At 45.2% G+C, this 25,776-nt stretch overlaps 2 protein-coding genes across 3 annotated transcripts; one reads left to right on the forward strand and one right to left on the reverse strand.

The window, feature by feature from the left end:
- On the reverse strand, positions 1 to 17,074 carry Acad8 (acyl-CoA dehydrogenase family member 8). Its single transcript, XM_036192467.1, has 12 exons — positions 16,990 to 17,074; positions 16,461 to 16,799; positions 11,978 to 12,078; positions 11,029 to 11,198; positions 10,401 to 10,510; positions 9,965 to 10,041; positions 9,468 to 9,605; positions 4,074 to 4,209; positions 3,883 to 3,980; positions 3,158 to 3,310; positions 2,425 to 2,527; positions 1 to 690 (listed from the first exon to the last, which is right to left on the reverse strand). The coding sequence occupies exons 1-12, from the start codon at positions 17,072 to 17,074 to the stop codon at positions 638 to 640; spliced, it is 1,563 nt and encodes a 520-aa protein (XP_036048360.1). The 3' UTR covers positions 1 to 637.
- On the forward strand, positions 16,203 to 25,742 carry Thyn1 (thymocyte nuclear protein 1). 2 transcript variants are annotated; one of them, XM_036192247.1, is made up of 6 exons: positions 16,230 to 16,818; positions 17,010 to 17,115; positions 22,840 to 23,015; positions 24,232 to 24,300; positions 24,644 to 24,736; positions 25,238 to 25,742. In XM_036192247.1, the coding sequence occupies exons 2-6, from the start codon at positions 17,073 to 17,075 to the stop codon at positions 25,358 to 25,360; spliced, it is 504 nt and encodes a 167-aa protein (XP_036048140.1). In that variant the 5' UTR covers positions 16,230 to 16,818; positions 17,010 to 17,072; the 3' UTR covers positions 25,361 to 25,742. The 2 variants fall into 2 exon arrangements, with proteins under 2 accessions (XP_036048139.1, XP_036048140.1); XM_036192246.1 differs by lacking the exon at positions 25,238 to 25,742 and having other exon boundaries at positions 16,203 to 16,818; positions 24,232 to 24,965.
- Positions 25,743 to 25,776: the final 34 nt, after the last annotated feature.

Below are 25,776 nucleotides of genomic sequence, written 5' to 3' on the forward strand. Positions count from 1 at the left end.
GACAGTAAAGAGGTAGATTTTATTTACCAAGGTACTAATAAAAAGAGAAGCAGCCCCAAAAGAGGGAAAAAAAGCCCATATAAAAATCCAAATGTTCCAAATAATCTTAGCCCTTGACATTTATTATGTGGTGGGGGAGTAAAGATGCACCCTGATTCATAGTTTAGCAGTAGATTCCCAAATATTTACTTCACCATGATCTGAGTTCGAGAGTGCTATCCTGAGACCCCACCAGTGCAGAGCAGAGAACAGAAAGATACAGGCTGTCCACCTGCCTCCCCACACTCTGCCTCTGCAATCAGGAAATACTTCATTGAGGGACCCAGACCCTAGGACAAGAATCAACAAATCGCGCATCGTGTGGATCCAAGCCACAGCCTTAACTGCTTGTCTTCCCAGAATGAGGACAGTAGGAGAGCAGGTCTTCTGGCATGGCTCCTCAGGGCCCTTCCAGCTCTACTGAGAATCCTGTTCCTATCTCAGAGCCAGCATGCTGATGACCACCCAGGTTCTCTATCACAAGAGCGCAGCCCTTCAATCTACTCCAGGATCCATTTGCAACTGGACAAGCTGTCTGAGCACTCCACACTGACTACAGCTGCACATGAACTCCAGGCCAGACTCTGCAGATTGGGAGCTAGTCCTGAAGCAGGCTTCGAGAGATCAGCATCCTCATCACCTCATTGCTACCTGCAAAGGGGAACAAGGAAGGAGTCAGTAGGGAAGGGGTAGTCATGGATTTAAACTGTTACTTCTTTTGTAATTATTGAAAAAATGGCAGTGTAAGAAACAGTATTTACATTTGTTGTTGTTTGGTTTGAGACTGGCTCTAATGTAGCCCAAGCTGTCTTTGAACTACATATATAGTTGAGGACAACCTTAAATTCCTGACCTTTCTGCCCCGACTAGTGCTACGATTACAGGTGTACAATACCACACCCAGTGATATTTATGCCTTAAATTTTTTTTTAATTACACATATTGTGTGTGTGTGTGTGTGTGTGTGTGTGTACCCATGCCACAGTGTACATGCGAAGGCCAGAGGGCAACTTGCAAGACTGCTTTGCTCCTTCCACCATGTGGGTCCTGGGGATCAAATTCAGGCCTTCAGGCCTTTTTCCCATGAGCTATCTTGCGGGCTCTGTGAGGTATTTACATTTTTTAACACCTCTCCTGATAACAAAAATGACTGTATTAACAAGTAAAAGAAAAATGATATAACTCTAATTTTAAAATTTTAATTAGATATAGAAACAGAAGTGATTTTTTCTTTCACGTTTTGTGTATTTTATAGATTTTCAACAATACATATTTCTCTTGTAATCAGAAAACTAAAGCATAAAATAAAACATTTGCCTTGAAGGAGGGTATTAATATCTCATTTTATTTTTAATAGTGGCCTTCAGTACAAACAAAATACAAAGTAAAGCCCTTGCAGGAACAATAATCACACTATCTCAAAGAAAGCCAAATCCAAACTTCCTTGCAAAAGGGTGACATTTCCCACTCAAAAAACCCTGCCAGTTTAATTTCAGTAAAAGGGCCTGAGCCAAATAAAGGTTAGAGCTTGTTTGGATAGAAAGCTGTCCTTTAGGATTTAAATTCAGACATAGGGACAGCGTGGCGGCTCAAACTGTTCCCACACTGGTGACCACAGCCTTCACTCGGTCCACTGGAGCAGAAACTCTGAGGGTGGGACCCAGGAGCCTACTTAAAATCCTCCAGAGGAAGATTATGGTGCTCAATCAGGTATGACACGGATCCCTTTGAAGGCAGGGAAGCACAACCATAAAATACCCTACACTGTTTCACCAAGAGTCACAAGACAAGCCTCATCCCACGCCTTCCCAGTCCTGTGACAGCCCTGGCTGCCTACACAAGCCGGGACAGAGCTGGGTTCCTTCCAGACGTATGCACTGATTGCTAAGTGGAAGGCGCACTCTGCACCTGACTAACAGCTCGCACAGTTGCCCAACAGATGTCTGTAGTTAACGAAGAAAGGCACATGCTGACGACTTTACTAAACACTAGCAATACCAGCAATACTGACAAGGGCGGCATTTAGACAATGCGGCTGCCAAACTACTTTTGGAAGTTTAGGATCCCTGAGGTTCAAGTCCTTTACAGCAGTACAAAATACCACCAGTGTGCTTTCCAACAAAACTGCTCACGTACTAGCTTGGTTTGAGCCTTCTCTGAAATCTACACAGTGGAGTGATGCCTCACTCCTGAGGATGAAGCAGAGTCTCCTGGCACCCTGCTTAGAGTGCTTTCTAATGCAGCCAGAGACCATCTTCAGGGAAGGGCTGAGGAAAGGAAGAATGGAGGAAAAGACACAGGGCCTGGCAGGACCCCAGCTCAGAAGTAGTGGGACTGGCTGGGAAGAGCATGCATAGCAAGAGAATGACCTTTGCGTAGTTTTACCTTCTAGGATCTGGTGGACCCTGGAGTCCCGCATATACTGCTGAACAGCATAATCCTTCAGGTAGCCATAGCCCCCATGCATCTGCAAAGCCTGGTTGCAGATCTGCTGGGAGATAGGGAGTAAGTAGATAGAAGTCTTTGGTCCCAGGAAGCCTGTGGAGTCCTTGGCTCCCCTCCGCACTCCAAACCTCAGTCTAGCAGTAGAGAACAAACAGAGCCCAAGAGAAGCTCCAGATTCTAAATAGTCAGACACAAAGGCAGTCTTCCTACTGAACCAGTCAAAGAATGCACAAACATCCGCATTTCTCCTTCATGCTGTCCGGGAGGCAAAGCTGCCTACAATCACCCTGACTGATTATAGGAAGTTCAAGTGCCACCTAGTGGCAATGTAGTCTCAGCATGGAGACAGTTCCACACTGAAGTAAACATGGCAATTAGTGCTAAATTTGGGCTAGCACCATTGGACTGTTTTGAACATTGCAAAGATTTTTCTAGAACACATCGGAGAGACAGTCTTACTGATGCATTTAACATCATGGAAAAGGCTACAAAGGCATCAGAGAGAGCTCTTATGCAGGCCTTTCAAAAATTCGTTTGTATCCCTAAGCCCCAAAGCAATCCCTTCACTGCCTCAGGAGGGTAGGGTTCTAGAGATGACTCATCTCTCTCAAAATCCCTAAGCACAGCAGCTCTTCCTGCCTACGTCAGGAAAGCCAGAAGACTTATCACTTACAGTAAAGCATTCCTCAGTAGCAAAGAGCTTGGCCATGGAGCACAGAGCCACTGCATCCTCCCGCTGCTCCTGCAAAGCCACTGCAGCAGTGCGGATCATCAGCCGGGAGGCAACCAGCCTGGTGGCCATGTCTGCTAGCTGGAATTGCAGGTACTGCAGCCACAGGAGAGAACGGAATCAAAAGGGACACATAGTTTTAGACAGGCCATCTGGGATCTGATCTGGAACCACTGAAAAGACATCCTGAGCTGGCAAGCTGGCTCAGCAAGTAGAGGTCCTTACTCATACACAGATCTGACAATCCAAATCCTACCCCAAGATGACCCCATGCATGGCAGGAGCGAACCAACACTGGAAACTTATCCGGACCTCCACATACGCACTATGAAATGTATGTAATTGCATGCACATCCGTGTGAGCGCACACGTATACACACACACACACACACAAGCACACACACACACACACACACACACACACACACACACACCTCAAGTTAGGTGCCTTGTCTAAGTACATCAAAGCCTTTTGCCACTTCTAAAGCCTGCTTTGCTTGCCTTGGTATTATTGCCTCCTGAAAAAAGGCACAGGGTCTTATAAAACATACATTCTGATTAAGATGGGGGAAAGTTCTTCATGGGATATCAGCCCCACCCAATTCCACCAAGAATGGGCCCCCAGGGAAGATCTCAATAGATACAAATGCAGACCCCGGGTGTCTTACTTGGCTTCTGGCTAGAGGTGCTCCAAACTGCTTCCGGACCTTGAGGTGTTCTTGGGTAAGGATAACGGAAGCATGAGCAGCCCCAAGAGAGCAGGATGCTAGAGAGGAAGAGTCAGGACTTCAGCTGAGCCTGAATGTCAGTGGCCAGCCTCAGCCTTTGCCTTCCCTCCCCAATTCCTTTCGGGCCTCACCAACATTGATTCTCCCGCCGTTCAGTCCTTTCATGGCGATGAGAAAGCCCTGTCCCTCGCTTCCAATCCTGTTGGCCACAGGGACAGCACAGTCTTCAAAGATAACTGCTCGGGTTGGCTGTGAGTTCCACCCCACCTGGCAAAAATCAGGGTCTGGGTGGCTGCCCAAGGATTCCCCAAGCAGGGCGGCCTTCCCTGTGGACAGAAGCTTGTAAAGTATGGGTTCCAGCACCCTGGCACTCAAACCCATCAGAACACAAAACAGAAGAAGAAAAAAGTTGAGATGGAAAAGTTGATGAATACTTAGAAAGATGCTTATTTCAGGTCAACAGTGTTTTGTTTATTTTTTAACATGGTCTTTCTTACTCTGTAGTCTGGGTTGACCTGGAGTTTGCTCTTCCTGCCTCAGGCTCCCAGTGCCAGGATTACAGGTGTGAGTCACCATGCCTGGCTAACACAGTGTAACCCATTACACAAATCTACTTTGTATACTCTACCTACAAATACTTCTCACTTCTGTAGGATCAGGACCAGATCCGTCCTCATTTTCAGTGCCTCTGTGAGTACAACTTCTGTGAGAGATTATTTTGGAAAGTTTGCTTTTAGTCTATGTGCTGCCAAAGCAAGCACGAAAAGTTAACTTTTAAAGGCCTTCTGAACAACCACATTTATTTCCCCTTTCAAAGGTCTAGTGTCCCTAAAAGGCACTATAATTAGACAAGGTAAAGGACATGCATCGTACCAGAGAGACCTGATGTAGCATTTAGCTGCAATGACACTCAGTGGGATGTCGCCTCACTAGAGACAATTGTACTGCATTTCCTAACCTTTCTATGACCTTGCAACGGTGTTTGAAGTCAGCCATTGAATTGGCAAATGCCACAAATATGAGTTTTTGTTTTGTTTCTCCAAGAAAAATGTCTTTCTGGAACATCACTGCATATGTCAGATGTAAGCCCAGAAAAACTTCAGAACACTTGAAAGGCAGCCTCTGTCCCAGATCTACCTGGGCATAATTTCCATCTTTGGACAAATCACTTGACATCTCTTTGTGACCTTTGTTTCCTTACATAGAAGTGCCAAGCGTTGACCAAGGAAGTTCGTAGATCCTCTTAGCGAAGTCTCTGACGTTTCATGTTTAAACAGAAAGGCCTCACTCCTCATCCCTGTCAGCACCTCACCGAGGACTCAGGAACTCAAAGGAACTTCAGGTTCAGCAAGGTAGCTCATGAAAACCAGGACCTAGACACAACGCCAGAGCCCCCTCCTACCTGGAAGACATGGCTTTTACATCATTCCTAACGTACAAACTTCTAGCCAGGCATGATGGTGCCTGCTTGCAAACCTAGGACTAGGGACACAGAGGCAGGAAGAGCAGGAGTTCAAGGCGATCTCTGACTACATAGCAAGTTTGAGGTCAGCCTGGGCTCCATGAGATCCAGTCTCAGAAAACCAAAACCACACAAAATGGAACTGAATCTGTCCTCTTCTAAGCTCCAGTAGCCTCTACCCTAACTCTGAAAGTCTGAAACTTCTCACAACTGCCCCGTGTGATGGCTACCTCTGTGTTTCGTCTTCTCTTTTTTTTTTTTTTTTTTTTGAGCTGAGGACCGAACCCAGGGCCTTGCGCTTGCTAGGCAAGTGCTCTACCTCTAAGCTAAATCTCCAACCCTGTGTTTTGTCTTCTCAAACTGAATACAGACATCTGGGAGCAAGAATGGATTATCATTAAAGAAACAAACTACAAACAGCCTCTACCGTCTCACACCTGTGAAATCTTTATTATAAGAAGTATGTATCTTCATGGCTCAGTAGGTAAAAATACCTGACGCACAAGCAAGAAGTCCTCAGTTTACATCCCTAGTACCCAAGTAAAGAGCCAGGGGCTGCTGCACATGCATCTGCAACCGGTCTGTGTGTGTAGAAATGGAGGAATGAAAAGAGCAGATCCCACAGCTCACTGGCCAGGCAGTTGAGCCAACCCATCAACCCATGTGTTCAAGTCAGTAAAAGACCCTGTTTCAAAAAACAAAAAACAAGGGGGAGGGGTGAGAGGACACTTTGAGTGGTAATGGCCTCCATAGGCTTATATATTTAAATCTTGGTCAGCAGTTGGCAGAACTGTTTGGGAAGGATTAGGAGATGTGGCCTTGTTGGAGGAGGTGTGTCACTGGGGGTGGGCTCTAAGGTCCTAAAGTCATTCCTAGTTAACTCCCTCTCTGCCTCCTGCCTGCTGACCAGAATGTAAGTTCATGATTATCATGGACTCTAATCCCTCTGGAACTATGAGTCCCCAAATTAAATGGTTTATTTTATAAGTTGTCTTGGTCACAGTGGCCCCTCACAGCAATAGAAAAGTACTATGACAACACCTAAAGCTAACCTCAGCCTCCATATGCACCTACACAAGCATGCAAATGTGCCCACAGACACACAACCTACTTTCTGTCCCTATGTGGACAGACTTTTTCTCCTAATACCCTAGGAAAGCCATAGGGGGCAGGAGGAGGGGGCAAATGATCCACTCTGAGCTTTGGAGTATTATTTTAACTGGGCAAAGATGTGTTAACATTTGTTTATGCTGCAGATTGTTACTTTAACTGTGTAGCAGTGTGTTATGCTTTTGTTTATGCTGCATTTGCTTAACGATGTAAGGATGTGTGTTTAACTATGCAAAGATATATTACATCTGTTTCACCTTGCCTGCCTAGGGCACTTGATTGGTCTAATAAAAAGCTGAATGGCCAGTAGCTAGGCAGGAGAGGGATAGGTGGGGCTGCTGGGCAGAGAGAACAAGAGGAGGAATAAGGAGGAGGAGAAAATGAGGGACTTGCCTGGGGCCAGGCAGGCAGCCACCAGACACAAGAAGCAGGTAAAGTAAGATACACGGAAGGAAAGAAAAGTAAAAAGCCCGAGGCAAAAGGTAGATAAAAAGAGCTAGCCAGAAATGAGCCTAAGCAAGGCCAAGCATTCAAAACTAGTAAGTCTCCATGTAGTGCTTTGGGAGCTGGTTGGTGGCCCAAAAGAAAAGGCCTGGTACATTTTATAGACAGTCATAGAAAAAAGTAAAGTTTATAAATACTAAAAAAAGGAATAAGCCACTTAGAGATGGGAAATACACAAGGAGTTTGGATCCTGCATGGTATTATGTTGTCTTTGAATTTTTTTGATTGCTGATAAGCAACTGACAGCTGCCGGGAGACATGGGATTGTGGAAGGGACTGCTGAAATAAGCCAGTCTAGATAAAATGCCTTAACTTCAAAATAGAAATTTTAAAATGTATTGCTTTGGGAAAGAGGTTGTGCTTCTGTTTCCACAGGAAACGAGCATTCAAGGTTAATAGAGATCAGGTTGGGGAAGACTCCCCTAAAACCTCGTCTACCTCTGCCTTCTGGAAGATCTGCATGCCTAGACAACTATGTGAACAACCATTCCTGCTCAGTCTTTTTACTCTTCTGCATATTGTTCTCGCTTCCAGACCTCTATGACAAAACTCATTCTCCCATAGAAAGCCTCTTAGTAACTAAATCCAAGATAAAGTAAATAATTACCCTCCTATAAAGTTAATACGAAGTGGGAGGTTAAAAACTCTCATTAAGGGTTGGGGATTTAGCTCAGTGGTAGAGTGCTTGCCTAGCAAGCACAAGGCCCTGGGTTCGGTCCTCAGCTCTGGAAAAAAACAAAAAACTCTCATTAATATTGTTAAGTACACTAACTGAAAGAATCCAGCCCCTATCTTGCTCACTGCAACCCCACCTATCCACCCCAAAATTCTTTTTTGCTTCTGAAAATAGGCAAATATTTTTGTTTTTATAATTTTGAGGTGTGTGTGTCACATGTAGCCTGGGCTGACTTAGTACTTACAATCTTACTGCCCCAGTCTTCTTAATGATAGAATCATATGTGTGTGCCACCATTCCCAGCTGTAGATATTCTATACAGGTAAGTACAAACAAGGCTAGGAATGACTAAGGATTGCTGTGGGATATTACCCTATGAAGATGTGTTGCTGTGATTGGTGTAATAAAAAGCTGAATGTCCAATAGCTAGGCAGGAGGTACAGGTGAGATTTCTGGGGAGAGAAAGGAAGAGAAGGAATCTCTGCACGCAGGGATGCCGGGAGACAAGGAGAGGAAACAGGATATGCAAGATGGAAGAGAAGTAACATGATGAACGTAGATGAATAGAAATGGGTTAATTTAAGTTATAAGAGCTAGTGGAACAAGCCTAAGCTATCAGACAAGCTTTCACAATTAACAATAAGTCTCCATGTTGTTATTTGGGAGCTGGCTGGCGGGACAGAAAAAAGACTCCTTACAAAAGCTTCTGCATTCTCCCAGGAGCCAGCACACAGTTTTGAACACTGTAGGCATCTAATAACCTGTTATGCTACTTATGAGAGGAGGCACTAAAACCTATATAAGACCCCTTTGGCAGTTGCTAAGAGCCAAAAAGCATCATGAAGAAAAAGAGAAAACCCTATGTATATGCACAAAGTATTTAGGGGTCATTTCATAACTGACTTTTCTCCAAAAACCCTAATCTAAGGACAGCAACTGTACTCCTATTTTGATTACGTGTCCTGAAAAAACCTGCTCACTTATCAGCAATTACATTATCACAAGTTTCCTGTTCAGGGCCTGCGTGTGGGGTTTCTCAACCCTAGAAGTATCTTAGTTTTCAAAGCACTTATGAAAATAAGTCCTTAGACGGCTGATACACCTACAGCCTCTCCCTGTCGATGAGCATTTTATTTTTGTCTAGAGAAGAAAAGTGTTCTGAGACTTCTGACAAGCATCAGATCTTCTGTAAGTATCTCTTTCAGGGATAACAAGGTGTGGTGAAAGCTGGGTAAGAAAAACAGGACAAGATGGCTCGGCTGGTAAGGTGCTTGCTGCATCTGCACGAGGACCTGAGTTCAATCCCCAGTACCCACACGGGAAGCCAGGTGCGGCTGGGAAGGGGCTGACAGGAGGAGCCCTGGAACTCACTGGTCAGCCGGTCTCACTGATGGGGCAAGCTCCAGGTTCATGAGGAGAGGCTGTCTGGTCAGGCAAAGGGAGGCAGATCTCTGTGAGTTTGAGACCAGCCTGTCCACATGAGAACAGCCAGGGCTACATAGTGAGACCCTGCCTCAAAAACAGTAACAATACAAGTAGAGGTATTAAATTAAAGGAGACCCTGATGGAAACAATAAGGCAGAGAACTGAAGAAGGCATCCAACATCAACTCCCCTCCAACACATGCACACAAACACACAACACAGAAACAGAGAAAAGAGAAAGAACGGAAGTTGTCACAGAAACAAGAGAATTTAAACAGTGGCAGCCTATGAAATCAGCCGGCAAAGCAAATTCATAAGTTGAGTTGCTTACAGCTGAGTAGCCACTCACCTTCTTCTCCTTCTTGCCAAAGCTAAGGCCAGGGGTTCCCTTCTCAACAACTACGCAGGAGATGCCTTTGGGGCCCGCTCCTCCAGTTCGGCACATGACCACATAGATGTCTGACTCACCAGCCCCACTGATGAAGGCCTGTGGGTGGAGAGGGGGTGTATGAGGACCCGCGAATGCAGGAGTTCTGAGCCTGACCACTGGGGAAACCACTGGAAGACTTCTGATAACAGAACAAAGGCACAAGGCAGAGAACGGGGTGGACGGGAAATGGCTCTTGCAGTGCCTACAGGATCAGGGATTTAGTTTGCAAAACTAGAAACGAGATGAAAATTCGTGCAATTGTGTAGAATTGGATCGTAAAAGACAAGCAGTGAGATGCTCTTCCCAGCACGTAAACTTGTACATGGGAATGCGAGTTCACAGACTCAAAGGCACTGGGGGCTACCAGGAGGCATGAGGGAACAGCCCCTGGATGCCTGGGGAGTGCATGCTCTTACCTTGGAACCATTGAGGATGTAGTGATCTCCTTGCCGTTTGGCTGAGGTCAGAAGAGAGGCAGCATCACTCCCACTTCCTGAAGTTGGGACCAAAAGGGAACAGACAGGGAAGGGAGTCAGCAAAGTCACAGCAGCTCAGCACAGGTCCACATCCTCGAAATCTTCCTCCGAGAGTTCATCATGCACTACTTTAAAATCCACATGGCCAAGGAATTCCTCATACTTGGAAGAAACTGCTCACACCCAGCAGTCCACTGCCTCTCTAACAGACCAGCTAACGGTGGTGTGCAGCCAGGAGGAACTCTGACTTAAAGGCCCCTGGGACCTATACTCCACTACCAAATGCTTGGTAAACGGGTTGTGTGCCAATGGTCGAGGCTGCTCAGGGACCACACGGGCTCCACTTCTCTCCTTGCTGGGTGGAGGACAAACGCACCTGGTTCAGTGAGGCAGTAGGAAGCAAACTTCTCCATGGTACAGAGCGGTGGACAAAATTTGTGCCTCTGTTCCTCATTTCCAAAGCTATCAATCATCCAGGCACACATGCTGACGAGAAACGGTATTGGCAGAAATGAAGACAGAAAAGAGAATTGGGGGGCGGGGCGGGGGTGGGAAGAGAAACAAAGAGTGAATGAAAGCAGGAGAGAGAGGGGAAAAGGAAGAGAGACAAATGAGAAGCTTCAACTCGAAAGGAAGGGACTGGTTTAAAAACATTCCTGGAATACGTATACCTGAGGCCCAGGTGTCTCTCAGATTAAAGAGTCCTAAAAATCAGAGATAAATGTACTTCCTATTACTGTCTCCAATTACTGGAGGTTTCAGTTATAGATTGAGGAAAACTGGAGAAGCCTGCTGGTACCAAAACCGGGACTGGGGAGAAAGTCAGCAGACCCGATTCCCTAAGCACTAATATAGAAGACAACAGAATCAAATCCAGCAGCCAGCTGCAGACCCACTGTGTACCAGTTCCAGTTGAGTTTCTCAGGTACAAGCAGCCCAACACGATTCATCCTTCTCTCAGGTGAGCGTAGCCCTTCACCGTGCTTTCGGGAGTGAACACTCACTTGTGGATGCTTATATAGGCCGTGGTGCTGGTGCAGCCCGTGGCCAAGGCTTCGAAGATGACAGAAGTATCGAGGCGAGACAGTCCAGACCCACCCACGTCTGTTCGTACGTAGATCCCCCCAAACCCTAGCTGCGCTGCCTTCCGCATCACGTCCACGGGGAACAGCTCCTATGGGAAAGAGAGCAAGGCAGTGGGGGGCTGGCTCTGACACAGGCTTTCCTTAGAGGGAGGGATGCGGATGTTTGCATCTGGGAGATTATAGGGATTCTCTCAACTTCAAATGCCCTTGCTGTTTCATAGTGGCATCCGTTAACATTATGTTCGCCAAAACTTTTCTATAGGACTGTTTTGATTTTATGTGTGTCTAAATCTTTGTTCAATAAAGAAAGACAAGGGACATCTACATGGTGTTTGGGATGACTTCTGTGAAAAGTCTTCTACTGTTCCAGTCAGTGATGAAACACAATGATCAAAAGCAACTTGGGGAAGAGAGGGATTCTTTTACTCACAGCTCTGTACAACATCAAAAGCAGTGAGGGCAGGGACTCAAGCAGGGCAGGTGCAGGAAGTGATGCAGAGGCCATGAAGGGGGAGGCTTCCTGGTTTGCTTCCCAGGGCTTACTCAGCTTGCTTTCTTATAGAACCCAGAACTATCAGCCACAATGGGCTAGGCCCTCCCACATCAATCACTGATTAAGAAAATGCCCTACAGGCTTGGCTACAGCCCCATCTTATGGAGGCATTTCCTTAACTGAGGCTTCTTCCTCTCTGATAATGCCGGCTTGTATCAGGTTGACATCAAACTCTCCAGCACATCTATCACCAGTCTGGACACTTGCAGTAAGAGTCGGTGAGTGGAGAGCAGACACTGAGTAGTTAGGACTATAAGGAGGGAGAGATAAGTCAGGAGGCATTTGTTGGAACATCTGCCACAAGAAGCCTCCTACCTTCTGATCCCACTCCGCCATATTGGGAGCCATTTCCCGAGCAGCAAAGTCAAAGGCTACTTTCTGAAATTCTTTCTGTTCTTCATTTAGTCCCAAGGAAGCTGTGAATAGAACCAGACACATTCAATTCTAGGATGGAAGTGAGAGAGCATTTCCACTAACAAGGAATGCCTCAAAGCTGAGGACAGACCTACTACAGCATTTCCTAGACACGCCCTGTAAAAGCAAGAGAATAGTGTCATCCATTGTGTGTTTCATGGTTTTTGTTTTTGAGATAGGGTCTCATGCTCTAGATCAGGCTGGCCTGGAGCTCCTGATCACCCTGCTTCTGCTACCCCATGTGAGCATCACTACCAGTTTCCCGGGTGGAGAAGGGGCAGTTCTAGCACTCACACTTACCCACATTATCCTAAGATAAAACAATTCCCAGATATCTCATTCACAGTCACTTAGTGAGATAAACCTATAGCCCAAAATGGGTACAGGTCTCAGGAGAGCAATGGGGAAGAACCAGGACGCATGAAGAATCAGAGTGGGAAGAGCAGGGTGCGTAAAAATACTAACTCATCAAAGAGCACTACTACTCTTTTTAAAACACGATTTTATTTGTTTATTGTGTGTGGATGTGTATATGTATGCGGGTGCACGTTGGGGGTCAGAGGACAACTTTTGGGAGTGCATTATTTAAACCCAGGTGCCTTTACCTCATCTAAGTCATCCTGCTGGCCCACCATTCTTCCTGTAATTCCAAGTGGATCAGCTGCCTTTTCAAAGTTGTATATCTCCTCTTACTCATAAATCCTTTTTTTTTTTTTAAATGAAGTGCTGGAGATACAATCCAACACAAAGGGCTGCCTCGTTGAGGTCCCTGTTCAAGCTCAGCAACATGAAGCAAAAGTAAAAAACATAGAAACCCCCAAATGATATGTTTTCTGAAGGGCTGTCCCAGCTTTTCTGTGTATATTCCTTGAAAAAGCCCCACCCAATCTCTGCCTATATGGCAGCAGCTACCGTTTCCACCAACACATGCACCTGAAAACAAATTGAGAAATCATAATCTGTGTACTTAGGCATACTTTCCAACTACTGAAGCAATGGGATAATATGGCTACACAACCTGTGGATAAGACAAATAAATAAGTAAGTAAATAAATAAATAAAGCTTTCTTACGTCGGAACAATTAAATCTGCAATAGAGAAGTTGAACTCCTAGGGAGTTTCTGTCTTAGCCACTAGTGCTATGACTTGGTAACTGCTTCATTTCTCAGACTGAGACAAATGAGGCCTGGGAGAGTGAACCGGCAGAGTGATGATGTCAGACAAGGAGGGCAGGTGAACGGGAACATTTTCTAAAAACTCCTACAACTTACAAAGGCTGCACTAGAACAGCATCTCATCTAAAGCAACAGTGAGAGACACCAACGTAAGTAACCTGGTCCCCTGGTGCTAAAACACAGAGTTGACTTTTACATTCCTCCTCAGAAACCACATTCCGTGAGTAAGGTAGGGCTGAACTGGAAAGCAGGATTGTCTACCAACTAGCTAGCAAGTCAGAGTACTTTCCACACTTTCTAAGTTGAAGCGGATTTCAAGAGAGACAGGGCAGACACGGAAAGCAAAGGACTCAGGGAAAACTCTAGTGAGAAGCAGTGAGCTTTCAAGACTTGAAAAGAAGACAGAACGAATTCCAGGAGCCAGAGCAGTGGAGCAGACCCAGCAACTTGTAGAGAGGGTTGGACAGGCCTGCATGCTCACATCCATGTCTCCTTTACTGTGAGAACAACTGACTAAGGTGTGCAACTCTAGGAAGGAACGAGTGCATGCCTACACTTAGAGGCCCAATAAAACAGTGATGGCTGCGTGTGTGCATGCGTGCATGTACGTGTGTGTGGGGGGGCACGTGGATGCTCTGCAGTTATGTTCTAAGGTAAGGCCCTTCAACTCGCAAACTTTGGTCATTATGATACTAACGAATACTGAAGAGTAACTATGAGGAAGAGAAGGGGACATCTGAGGTGGTACGGATGTAGACTTCAAGGAAAAGTACAAGCCACTCTTGACAGTAAATTACTTTGGTGCCTGCTAGCTATGCAGTCCTGCCAAGAGCACAGAGTGTCAGCAGTGAAGTCTGTTCCTCTGGGAGTCAAAAGGTAAGCCTAGCATGGTAATTCACAGCACTCAGGAGGCAAAGGCAGGCGGCGCCTCTCTGTGAGTCTGAGGCCAGTGGGACATGTACAGAGAGTTCTAGAATATTCAGGGATACACAGTAAGACCCTGTATTGAAAGGGGGGTGAGGAAGGAAACTCAGAAAGGAAAAGGTGTGAGGATTCTAGAGAATGCTTCCCTAAGAGCAGAAACCCGAGGATATCACCCTTAGAATATGGTGTGGGACCAAAAAACAAAAACAAAACAAAACAACAACAACAACAAAAACCCCCACAGTTTTCTTACTGGAGGTGTTGAGTGGGGGGAGTGTCAGGCCATTTTTTTCATGCTTTCTTGTACAAGTGCTGCTACAGCTCATAGTTAATGCTATCAGCAAAAGAACTGGGAGGAAGAATGCAGCTGAGAGGTGATGTCCTTGCCTAGCATGCGTGGTACACACACCGCCCCCCCCCCCCCACACTTAGGATATAAAGAAGTGCCGCAGAATTTTACTTCTAGTAAGAGCTCAATACAGAGTCTGTTGTTACTTGTTTTGTTTAGATAGAGTCTAACCCTGTAGCCCAAGCTGACCTGCAATCTACCACGTAGTTAAGGTTGGCCTCAAACTTGAGGTAAGCCTCTGCCTAAGCTTCCAAAACACTGGGAGTGCAGGTATGAGTCACTATGTCCCAATTTGATACGTATTAATAAATCATTATTACATTATGACAGGATGAAGGGATACTTCCTATGACAAGCAATGTCAGGTAACCCAAGACTTAGAAATTTAGAATTTTGTTCTAAGAGTAGTTGCATATAAGTTGCATATAAGAAAACACAACATGTAACCACATATTCTTCTTACATAACAAATACAGTTGATTTTAGAAATGGAAATGATCCACAGAAGAAAAACACTGCTTAGAGGGAAAAAAAAAAAATGGAGACGGCAAGCTAAATAGTAAATTGAAGCCAGCATAATGTCATGCTTATAACCCCAGCACAGGGTCACACAGGATCATTAATTCAAGGCCAGTCTGAACTACACGGCAAATTCAAGAACAGCCTGGGCTGTACATTGACACCCTGACTCTAAAAAGCAAAGTGACTGACTAGGTCCCCAACTCCAACACCTTCTTTAAAAAGTGTGAAACAGTATCTATGTTGCTCAAGTGAAACCACCACTTCCTGGGGAAACTCACATTTTGTTTATTTGCTGGTGGGACAAGCGTTTACTACCTTTGGCATGAGATGGGGCAACATGGTTTACTCAGCTTTTAAGTGCTCAAGTTGGGCAGTGCCTTTAAAAGTGTCTCTGGTCTGCCAGGCGGTGGTGGCGCACTCCTGTAATCCCAGCACTAGCGAGGCAGAGGCAGGTGGATCTCTGTGAGTTCGAGGCCAGCCTGGTCTACAGAGCGAGATCCAGGACAGGCTCCAAAGCTACAGAGAAACCCTGTCTCGAAAAACAAAACAAACAAAAAACAAAAACAAAAACAAAACAAAAACAAAAACCTGTCTCTGGTCTTCTACAGAAAACAGTCTTCTATGCCTTCGTGTGAGTTTATAGATACGTTCTCAATCATCAAGGTCATACTGCCATAAACAATGAATACTTAATTTAAGTAAATAAAAATCACTTCTAAAATTGCTTCAGAAGGAAAAAGTGGGTTTTTGTTGTTGTTATTTTAAGTGATTGGCAGAACTCACAAACTGGCTGGGTCTGCGTAGGTGGCAAACACTCCTTGTTACATTCAAGTTTTCTGCCAGGTTCCTAAGCAATCAGTTTGTAATCTCTGATAGTGTTTCTCAATGTGGTAATCTTTGTTTTTCCTGCAGCAGTTTCTATAGGATAAGTGTTTTCTGCTCACAATTATAAATTATGAAACCCACGTATGTGAGCAGAGCTTTTCCTATATCTCGACCAGCACTCATATTCTTTCTTTCTTGCTACCTTGGCAATCTATTACTACTATTTCAACCAACCAATGTCACAATTTCCTTCACCTTTATAAAGCATGGCCCGGGACTGGGAGGGGGAGGGGCACTGGACTGGACTGAGAGCCGGTCGAAAGACCACACGGAGCTGGTCCTGGGAGCAGATTCTGAGATATGGGAGGAAGCAGGTTCGGGAGACAGGACTCGTAGGGGAGACGGAAGCGAGTCCTGGACGGGACAGGGCCTAAGGAAGAGATGAGTCCGTCAAGGGACCCGAGGACTGGACCGAGGGAGTCGGGTGTATCTGTCAGGACGAAGCCCAGAAGCAGCAAGCAGTCAGAAACCGGGATCCGCACAGATGCCCACCAAAGTCCCGCTCTCCCTTCGCCCAGACGAGCCTTACGATCGATGCAGAAGGTGACGCTCCGGTGGTGAGCCTGGGACCGGAGAGCGGCGCGCAGACAGCCAAGGCGCCGGGAGCCACACCGCAACATCGCCACAGCTGTTTCTAGTCTCAGACCCTGGACCAGCTCGCTCGGGCCAGAACTTGCTTGTCGCGATCTTCCCCCGTGGCACCCTGGGAGTTGTAGTCCATCAAGGCCTTGAAGCTCGAGCTCCACAAGGACTACTGGGGTACTGGGACTACAGTTCCCAGAGATTCTCTGGGCGGCGCCGCTGAGAAGCGTCTTCGACAAAGTTGGCGGGGGCGCGCTAGTCTCCTCGAGGCATTTTGGAGCCCTGCCTAGCGGTGTTTATCAGAGGTCTGGCTGGTGTGTTGAGAGAATGGTGGAGGGAAGAACGGAATAAGGGACTAAGGAGTTTTCAGGGGCAGATTATGTGAGATGGAAAGGGCGCAGATAACGGAGGGGAGGTTTAGAATGGCTTAATCATGACTTTTCTTCACAAGTATCAGGCCCTTTAGGATTCCTTGCCTCCATCTTGCACCGTGTAGGTTTTGGAAGACAAGAGTTGCTTCTTGCTTGTCCGGTTATCTTCAGCCTCCTGCAGAGAGAACATGCCGAGACCCCGGAAGAGGCTGACTGGGGCTGCTGGCCCAGGTGAGCTGCACCTAGGCTGCAAAAGGCAGCGGGTGAAGAACAAGTCTGTAGGGCATTCATTGCTCGCGTTTTTCCACTCCCTGGTTTTGGAGGGAAACCTTCAAGGCTCTTACTTATTGTCACCTTTACTCTTTCTGCCAGACTTCCACCCGAAGTCCTTACCACTTGTTTGCCCATTCATAAACAACTATTAAGCACTAAGAATATTTGCAGTACATACACGTACGGGGCTGTGGTGGCCCACGCACGTGGGAGGTTGAGGCCGGAGGATTGCCTTGAGTTCAAGACCACCCTGGTTGCATAGGAGTGAGTACCACGCCAGTACTACATATGCAGGACCTTATTTCCAAAAAGAGAGTTTGTGTAGATAGATAGCCTTTCTAACATGGGTGGAAACACTATATTTTTAAAATTATATTTATTTACTTTTTCAAGGTGTGTGTGTGTGTGTGTGTGTGTTTATTCAGAGGATAGGAACTGCAGAATCAGTACCCCTTTTCCACTTTGTGAATCGCAGGGATTGAACTCAGGTCATCAGTCTATGTTTAAAAAAAAAAAAAAATGCCTTTGCCACCTAAGCAGCCGGTGCTTTGAGTGAAATAAGCCAGGCAGAGAAAGTCATGCATGGTTTCATGTAAAATGTAAAAGAGCTGAAAGCTAGAAGTAAAGGGAAGATCAGTTCAAGATACTCCTTACTCCTTGACTACATATAGAGTTTGAAGCCAGCTTGGGCTACAGGAGACCCCACCCTTCACACCCTACTCCGCACCACACACAGTTTTCTGAGGTTTTTAATCTTACTAGCCTTAATTTGGAATTGCTAAGTAATTGAAAATGACCTGGATTCCTGATCCTTTTGCCCCTACTCCCAAGTGCTTCCATTACAGGTTTGATAAATTGTCCAAAACAGTTTTACTTAATCTTAAATTTCCTGAACAATGTTTTCTCCAAGACAGGGTTTCTCTCTGTAGCTTTGGAGCCTGTCCTAGAACTTGCTCTGTAGACCAGGCTGGCCTCAAACTCACAGAAATCCGCCTGCCTCTGCCTCCCAAGTGCTATGATTAAAGGCGTGCGCCACCACCACCCAGCAAGGCTATCAAAATCTTTATTGCTAAGACACTTAATGCAGCTATGCTGACAAGCCCTGTCTGCTAGGGCTTTTCCAAGGTCCTTATCTTGTATCTTATCTACATGTGCCATGGCCCATGTGCTGGTGCCTGGAAGTTAGTTCCCACATCAGATGGGCCCTAGGGGATGGAAGTCAAGTCATTTGACTTATCAGTAAATGCCTTTATGATAGCAATGTCTCTTAATGCATGTGCTTACTTTTATGTTAAACACCTTTCTTGTTTTGAGGCAGGCCTCTATAGCCTAGTCTGGCCTTGAACTTGTAGCAAGTCTCTTGCTTCAGGCTCTAAAGTTCAGGGATTGCAGCCTTGAGCCAACATGCCCAGCTTAAAATCTTTTTTTTTTTTAAAAAAAGGTTTATTTATTTATTTATTATGTATACAGAAGAGGGTGCCAGATCTCATTACAGATGGTTGTGAGCCACCATGTGGGTGCTGGGAATTGAACTCAGGACCTCTGGAAGAGCAGCCAGTGCTCTTAACCTCTGAGCCATCTCCAGCCCTTAAAATCTTTTAAACTCCAACTTGGCATCATTCTTCCTGGCCTTGAAATGCTTTTGTGTGTTGTAAGTATCCCAGGTTGTGGATTCAACTCGGGTTGATGTAGCCAGCAGCTTGCTCTATTTCCTGCTGTGGATGACAGTGCACTGCACATTTCAGAAAAGCAGGAGCAAAGACTCCTAAATGCTTTCACAGTAAACAATAGAGCCAAATGTGACAGCTCATGCCTGTCATCAAGATACCTGTCTGTGTTCTAGGCCATCCTGGGCTACAGCATGAGACCCCTGTCTCCAAACAAACAAACAAAAACAAACAAACAAAAAAACCCCACCTGTGATGGTTCCTTACCTGTAATCCCAACACTTGGGAAGCTAAGGCAGGAGGATTTCTGCACATTGGAGGCCAGCCTGGGCTATAGAGTTCTGAGACTATCTCAAAATAAGTAAGTAGGTGCTTCAGGAAGTATATTCAAACTGATTGATGTATTCAACAATGTATACATGTGTGGAAACACCATGTGGCAGTTGGTGCCTATTAAGTATGCACAGTTTTTGTTTTCTATGTCAGTTAAATTTTAATAGAAAAAGGGAAAATGCAAACACGTATGAGTGAAAGGTCCTTAAGACAGGTTTGCTGGAGGTATGGGAGGGATGACAGAGAGGGCCTGGAGAAGGAAGCCGAATTTAAGCCCAGCCTTAAAAGAATGTGAGGGCTTTCCACTAGCAAAATCCTAGAATTCAGAAAACATGTTTTCTTTTTTTTCATTCACACACAAAAAAAATGAATGTATGCTATGAATAAAGAGCAGAAATTAAGCAGTGGAAGGTAAAAATGAACCTCTGTTAAGAATTTCAGGTTGATTAAAACACATTATTGTGGTTATTTAGCATAGCATGCCTGATTGCTGTGGGATGGTCTTATATGCTGTGAATATGTGTTGCTCTCATTGGTTGATAAATAAAGTTGTTTTGGCCTATAGCCAGGCAGTATACGGCTGGGCAGGAAAGCCATACAGAGATGCAGGGAGAAGAAGGGGGGAGTCAGGAGAGACAAGATCCAGATGCCTCAAGGAACAAGATGCCAGGGAACTGGTAAGCCATGAGCCATGTGACTAAACATAGATAAGAATTATAGGTTAATTTAAGTGTAAGAGCTATTTAGTAATAAGCCTGAGCTACTGGCTGAGCATTTATAAGTAATATTAAGCCTTTGAGTCAGTTATCTGGGAAGTGGCTGCTGGGTATTTGGGAGTTGGTGGCGAGACAGAAACTTTTGCCTACACCTGTGTTGTTGTTGTTGTTTTTTTTTAATTTTTTTAAATTGAAAATAGATTATTCTGTCATACGATACATCCTGACCACAGCCCCCTCCTCTGCTCCTCCCAGCTCCCCCTTCCCCATCCACTTATCCTTCTGCCTTCCTTTAGAAAAGAGCAAGCCTCCAAGAGGCATCAACCAAACACGAAAAAACAAGTAAGACAAGGCAAAAAGCATTCACGCTGAGGCTGGACAAGGCAACCCAACAGGACTATGTCCCAAAAGCCAACAAGAGTCAAAGACACACCCACTCCCACAGTTAGGAACCCCACAAAAATACCCAGGTAACAGCCACAACATACATGCAGAGGACCTGGTGCAGAACCATGCGGGCCCTCGTGCTTGCTGCTTCAATCTGTGAGCCCAGGTGAGTCCTGTCTAGTTGAGACAGTGGGCCATGTTCTCCTGGTGTCCTCCATCCCCTCTGGCTCCTACAATCTTTCCACCCTCTCTTCCTTGGGGTTCCCTGAGCTCCAAAGGGAGAGACCCTGTGGAGACCTCCAATTTAGACTCTGCATAATGTCTGGCTGTGGGTCTCTGCACCAGCTCCCATCTGCCTCCAGCAGAAGCCCCTCTGATGTCGACCAGACAAGGCACTAATCTCTTAAGTATGCCTGATCTTAAGGATAGCTGGGAATTTGCTAAGGTGAGCTAAGTTCAGGGCATCAGACATCCATAATGGTATTTAATGAAGACTGATGTAGTAGCAAACTAGATTCTGAGGTAGTAGAGTAAGTGAACTGTAGGTTCAGACAGACTCAGGTGACAGTTCTGACTCATTCAGGGCTTCCTTCTACCTGGCTGGATTGTGATGTGCTGCAGCACATTGTTCAGGTAGGTAGAACATCTCAGAGGCCGTACCAGAGTCGAGTTGGGGCCTGATGTGTTGAATGATTGCTGTGTCTCAAGCACATTTCCTTTTATTCACTGAGGAAAAGCCAGATTTCAGGGCTGGAGATGTAGCTCGGTGGCACAGCACCACCCCTGTTTGAAGCCCCAAGTTGAATCTTGAGAAGTTGGCAGGTGGGGAAACTGGGGCTGATGCTGAAGAGCTATAATCCAGGCTAATCGGGAGGTCGATTGGTTAAGTCATGGCTCACCTAGACTACAGAGTGAGCTGAAGGCCAGCCTGGGAAATTTAGTGAGACTGTGTCTCAAAATAAAAGTAAAACAAAACAAAAAGGGGGGATGGAGATACAGCTTAGTGATGGGTTGCTAGTCTAGCATAGGTAAAGAAAGCCCTGGGTTCAGTCCCCACCATTGGGGGGGGGGGGGATCTAGTCTTTACCATGTCTACATGGTCCTGAATAAACTCTTGACATCTTTAAGATTCAGAAAGGCATGCATGAAGCAAGAAAAAAGTATGAGGTAATGATGATAATGGCTAATATCTACTGGACACTTAGGGTAATGAGATATTTCCTAAGTCCTTTGTATCATCAAATAGTCATTGAAACAGTTTCAGGTAAGTGCTTCATTTCCTCATTGGCAAGTGTAGCCTGATTAAAGGCACAGATCTGGGGTGGAACATACTGATTATTACTGCTGGTACTCTTTAACCCCACAGGGAATCTGCTCCATTGAGTAATTGCTCTAGAAGGTATCCTGTAAGAGAGTATTTTCTTTTGTTTTGTTTTTGTTTTTTGAGACAGGGTTTCTCTGTGTACCTTTGTGCCTTTCCTGGAACTCACTCTATAGACTAAGCTGGCCTCGAACTCACAGAGTTCCACCTGGCGAGGGAGAGAGTATTCTTTTTTATTAATTAAATTTCTTTGACAATTTCACAAATGTACAGAATTTAAATAGACCATTTTTTAAAAGTTAAAAAAAAAATTCTTTTGGGGGGGTGGGGGTGATAAGGTTTCTCTGTGTAGTCAGGCTGTCCTGGAACTTGCTCTGTAGATCAGATTGGTTTCAAACTCAGAGATCTGCCTGCCTCTTCCTCCCAACTGCAGGGATTAAAGGTGTGCACTACCACTGCACAGCAGCTTTAAAAGCTTTTAATGTTTTATTTTTATTTTATATGTATGGGTGTTTTGCCTGCAAGTATGTCTGTGCATCATACTCATGCAGTACTGGCAGAGGCCAGAAGAGGGTGTCAGATCCCTTGGGACTGGAGTTAAGAGTTGTGAGCCGTGTGGGTGCTGGGAATTGAACCTGACTTTTACGGAATCTACACAGCCATCCATTATCAAGCCCTTGGACCACTTTTACCCCCCTCCCTCCCCACTATACTTACACCTGTGTCCTACACTAGCTCTTGCCTACAAACCTCACATTCACATCTAACCGGTTATTTTGCTTTGTGAGGCACTGAGTTTAATCATTTATGAAACATGGGTTTGGAACTGTCTAGTGGAGGCTGGTAAGCTCAGCAGTGGCTACATAATTGACATAATTCAAGACAGTGACTCCCCCTCTCCCAGAACCTATCAGTAGCCAATAATTTTAGTACTAAGGGATAGGGCCCCATGAGCTCCTCCCCGATTCATGAATGACTATAGACAGGGCCAATCAGCGCTGGTAGTTGCCATTGATGTGAGTTGATGGTTTCAGTGGTTATGTTGAGCCCCTGAGGGGCAGGCATTCTTGTCCAGGTTTTGTAGAGAAGGTGAAGTTGCTCCTATATGGGACTGTGGTGCTCTAGCTAGTGTTTATAGAGCCTAAGTTTTGAGTCCAGGTATGACATCAAGAAGTAAGTTTGGGTTTTTTTTTTTTTTCCACAATGGAACATTGCTTCCCAGCAGAGTGACAAGCATTTTCTTTTGTTTCTATTGCAGACAAGAAGGGGCTATCAGAAAAACGTCCTAAAACTGAAAACTCAGAAAATACATCAGCTAAGCTAGAGAATGCCAGCCTTCAGAAGACTTCTAAAAACTGTGACAAGAATTTAAGCAACTACTGGCTGATGAAGTCCGAGCCAGAAAGCCGGCTGGAGAAAGGTGTAGATATGAAGGTGAGACTATCCTGTGTCATCATGTTGGCGAGATGAGGCAGTGGGTCAAAGCGCTTGCCTGATGACCTGGAATCCAGTGAAGGGAGAGAACACACTCCTGAGAACTGTGCTCTGACCACACATACTTCCACACTTCATGCACATAACTACAACTAAAAAAATGGTGAATGTGGTTTACCATAGGATTGATTCAGAATCAGCTTCCCATCTTTGAAGACTGAGGAAAAGGTAAAAATTAGTAAAATTTGCAGCATTTATTATTATTAGCTTAAGGGTGGATAGCCCTTATCCAAAATTCTTGGGGCCAGAAGTGTTCTAGAATTTGTAATTTGAACCCCCACCCCCAGTCTAAATACTTTAATAAAATATAAGAGATTTTGAATGTCAGAACATTCCAGAGTATTTTTGATTTCAGGTGTTAACATTAGGCATGCCCCGCCTGTATCTGTTTTATGTATTTCCTAGCTAAGCAAGGGTTGGCAGACTTTTTCTGAAAAGAGCCAGAGATAGTTATGGGTTTTTATAGCCCATGTTGTAGCTATGTCCTGTTAACAAGGAAAGTGACCACAGACAACACATAAAAATGTGCGGTTATATTCAGGGAAAACTTTATTTATAAAAATCAGATGCATGGTTCGACTTGCCAGTGTCAATCCAAAGTTTGATTTGAGTTGCTGGGTATTTTAAAGACGACCTTACTGTGGAGCCCTAGCTGGCCTCCTTACTTTTGAGGCCCCGGTTGCCCTTGAATTTAAGACCCCCCTTGCCCCAGTTTTGGGGGTGCCACCACACCTGGCACTAGTTTTATTTTTCTCCTACTATTTGCCATGCCCCTGGATGTCTCCCTCAAAAGTATACCCATATAATCAGGGAATGAATATAAGATAATTTTTAATACTAGCTTGAGGAAAATAGAAATATTAGAGAATTATGATACTTTAAAAGTGAAACACAGGGGACCAGCAGACTGTCTTATTATCCTGATTATCCTTTCAACTAGTCATCTTAATTAGCAAAGACCACAGTGTAAAATCCCAGGCTCAACTTAGATTCATTCAACATCAGTGGCACCCTGGAACTAATTCCTGGTAATCTACCTAGCTTCTTTATGTCCTGTAGCACTTTTCAGGATTAAAGAGAAAACTTTCGATTTCCATAGAAGCTTATCAGCAGGCCAATGACTATGTAGTGAATGACTTTATTTTCTCTTGCCTAGTTCAGCATCGAGGATCTCAAAGCACAGCCCAAGCAGATAGCATGCTGGGACGGTGTTCGCAACTATCAGGTACGGAGAGAAGGGGCAGGAACCCCGAAACCTAGGCTGGGGTATACGCCTGCCTTCCCCACTATGCTCTTCAGCAGCAAGGCCTTTGAACCAACACTGCTTGTCTCGGAACTCTATCCTGACAATGTCTTCAGAAATATCATAATCACTGTGACAGCATGCAGTATACAAGTGGCTTGGTTCTGGCTAATGTCCTGGAACAAGTCTAGGACTCTGAACAAAGGGACAGATTTTCTCATGAATCTGAGAGAAGCGCAAAACAGGAAAAAAAAAATCTAATAAAAACAGACTTGATTTCTTCCCAGCTGGTAGGAGGGTAACCCTTGTCTCTTCTTTGACACAGGCTCGGAACTTCCTCAGGGCCATGAAGTTGGAGGAAGAAGCCTTCTTCTACCATAGCAACTGCAAACAGCCAGGCATTGTGGGACTTATGAAGGTTAGGTGCACATATTTTAGTTGGATTCCTCCCTTCGGGACTTATTCAGGTAAAGCCTGCAGCTTAAATAGGTAACAATGAAAAGATGTCCCCTCACCCCCAACTCCCTGTCCCAGAAAATGAGGACTGCCATGACCAGTCCTAAGGGTTAGAATAGGAAGGCCCTACTAATCCTTCTTACTATCTGCGGTTCTATCCGGTACCTCCTCTTTGCGAAGAGTTTCAAGATGACACTATGTGTGCAGTTGGGAGAAAATAAAAGCATGTGTTTCCAACAGTAACTTTCAGCCTTTAGTTTTCGAACATGCTTGTGAGACTTTGTAAAAACAGGGTTTCTTTCCTAAGTATGCTTGCTTAGGCTATCTTTCATTTCCAGATGTCTGCATACCAACTGTCTCTATAGCGAGGGAGATGGGTCAGAATATGAAGGCCAAAGTGTGATGCACACTAAAACTTGGGGCAGGGAGCTAAAATGATTGGAGATTTTGGATTTGTTTTCAGATTGTAAAAGAGGCTTATCCAGACCACACACAGTTTGAAAAAAATAACCCCCATTATGACCCATCCAGCAAAGAGGATAACCCTAAATGGTCGATGGTAATAACTATACTTCCTGTTTCCTAAGGGGAGAATGGGCACAGGAAAGAAGAGGATGGGGTACTGTTAGGTCAAGGAGCACAGCCCAGCCCTCACTTAAGAGTTTCGCTGAACTAGGGTCTTAGAACACTGGCAGCCCTGATACCAGGCCCTTCCTGAAAATAGTAGAAATTCTGGGTGGGCGCAGAAGCAATGCCTATATTCTTAGCCATTCGGTAGGCTGAGAATCGGAAATTGATTCAGCCAAGGAATTCAAGGATAGACAAGGCAGCACAGTGAGACCCAGTCCTTAAATTAGACAGTCTGGCTGAACATGTGTGCCCTACAATGTTGTCCAATAGGTGGACGTACAGTTTGTTCGAATGATGAAGCATTTCATCTCCCTGGATGAGCTTAAAACCTATCACCAAGCCCACAAAGCTACTGGGGGCCCCTTAAAAAAA

Source organism: Onychomys torridus, chromosome 7 (assembly GCF_903995425.1).
Source record: "Onychomys torridus chromosome 7, mOncTor1.1, whole genome shotgun sequence".
Taxonomy (NCBI): Eukaryota; Metazoa; Chordata; class Mammalia; order Rodentia; family Cricetidae; genus Onychomys; species Onychomys torridus.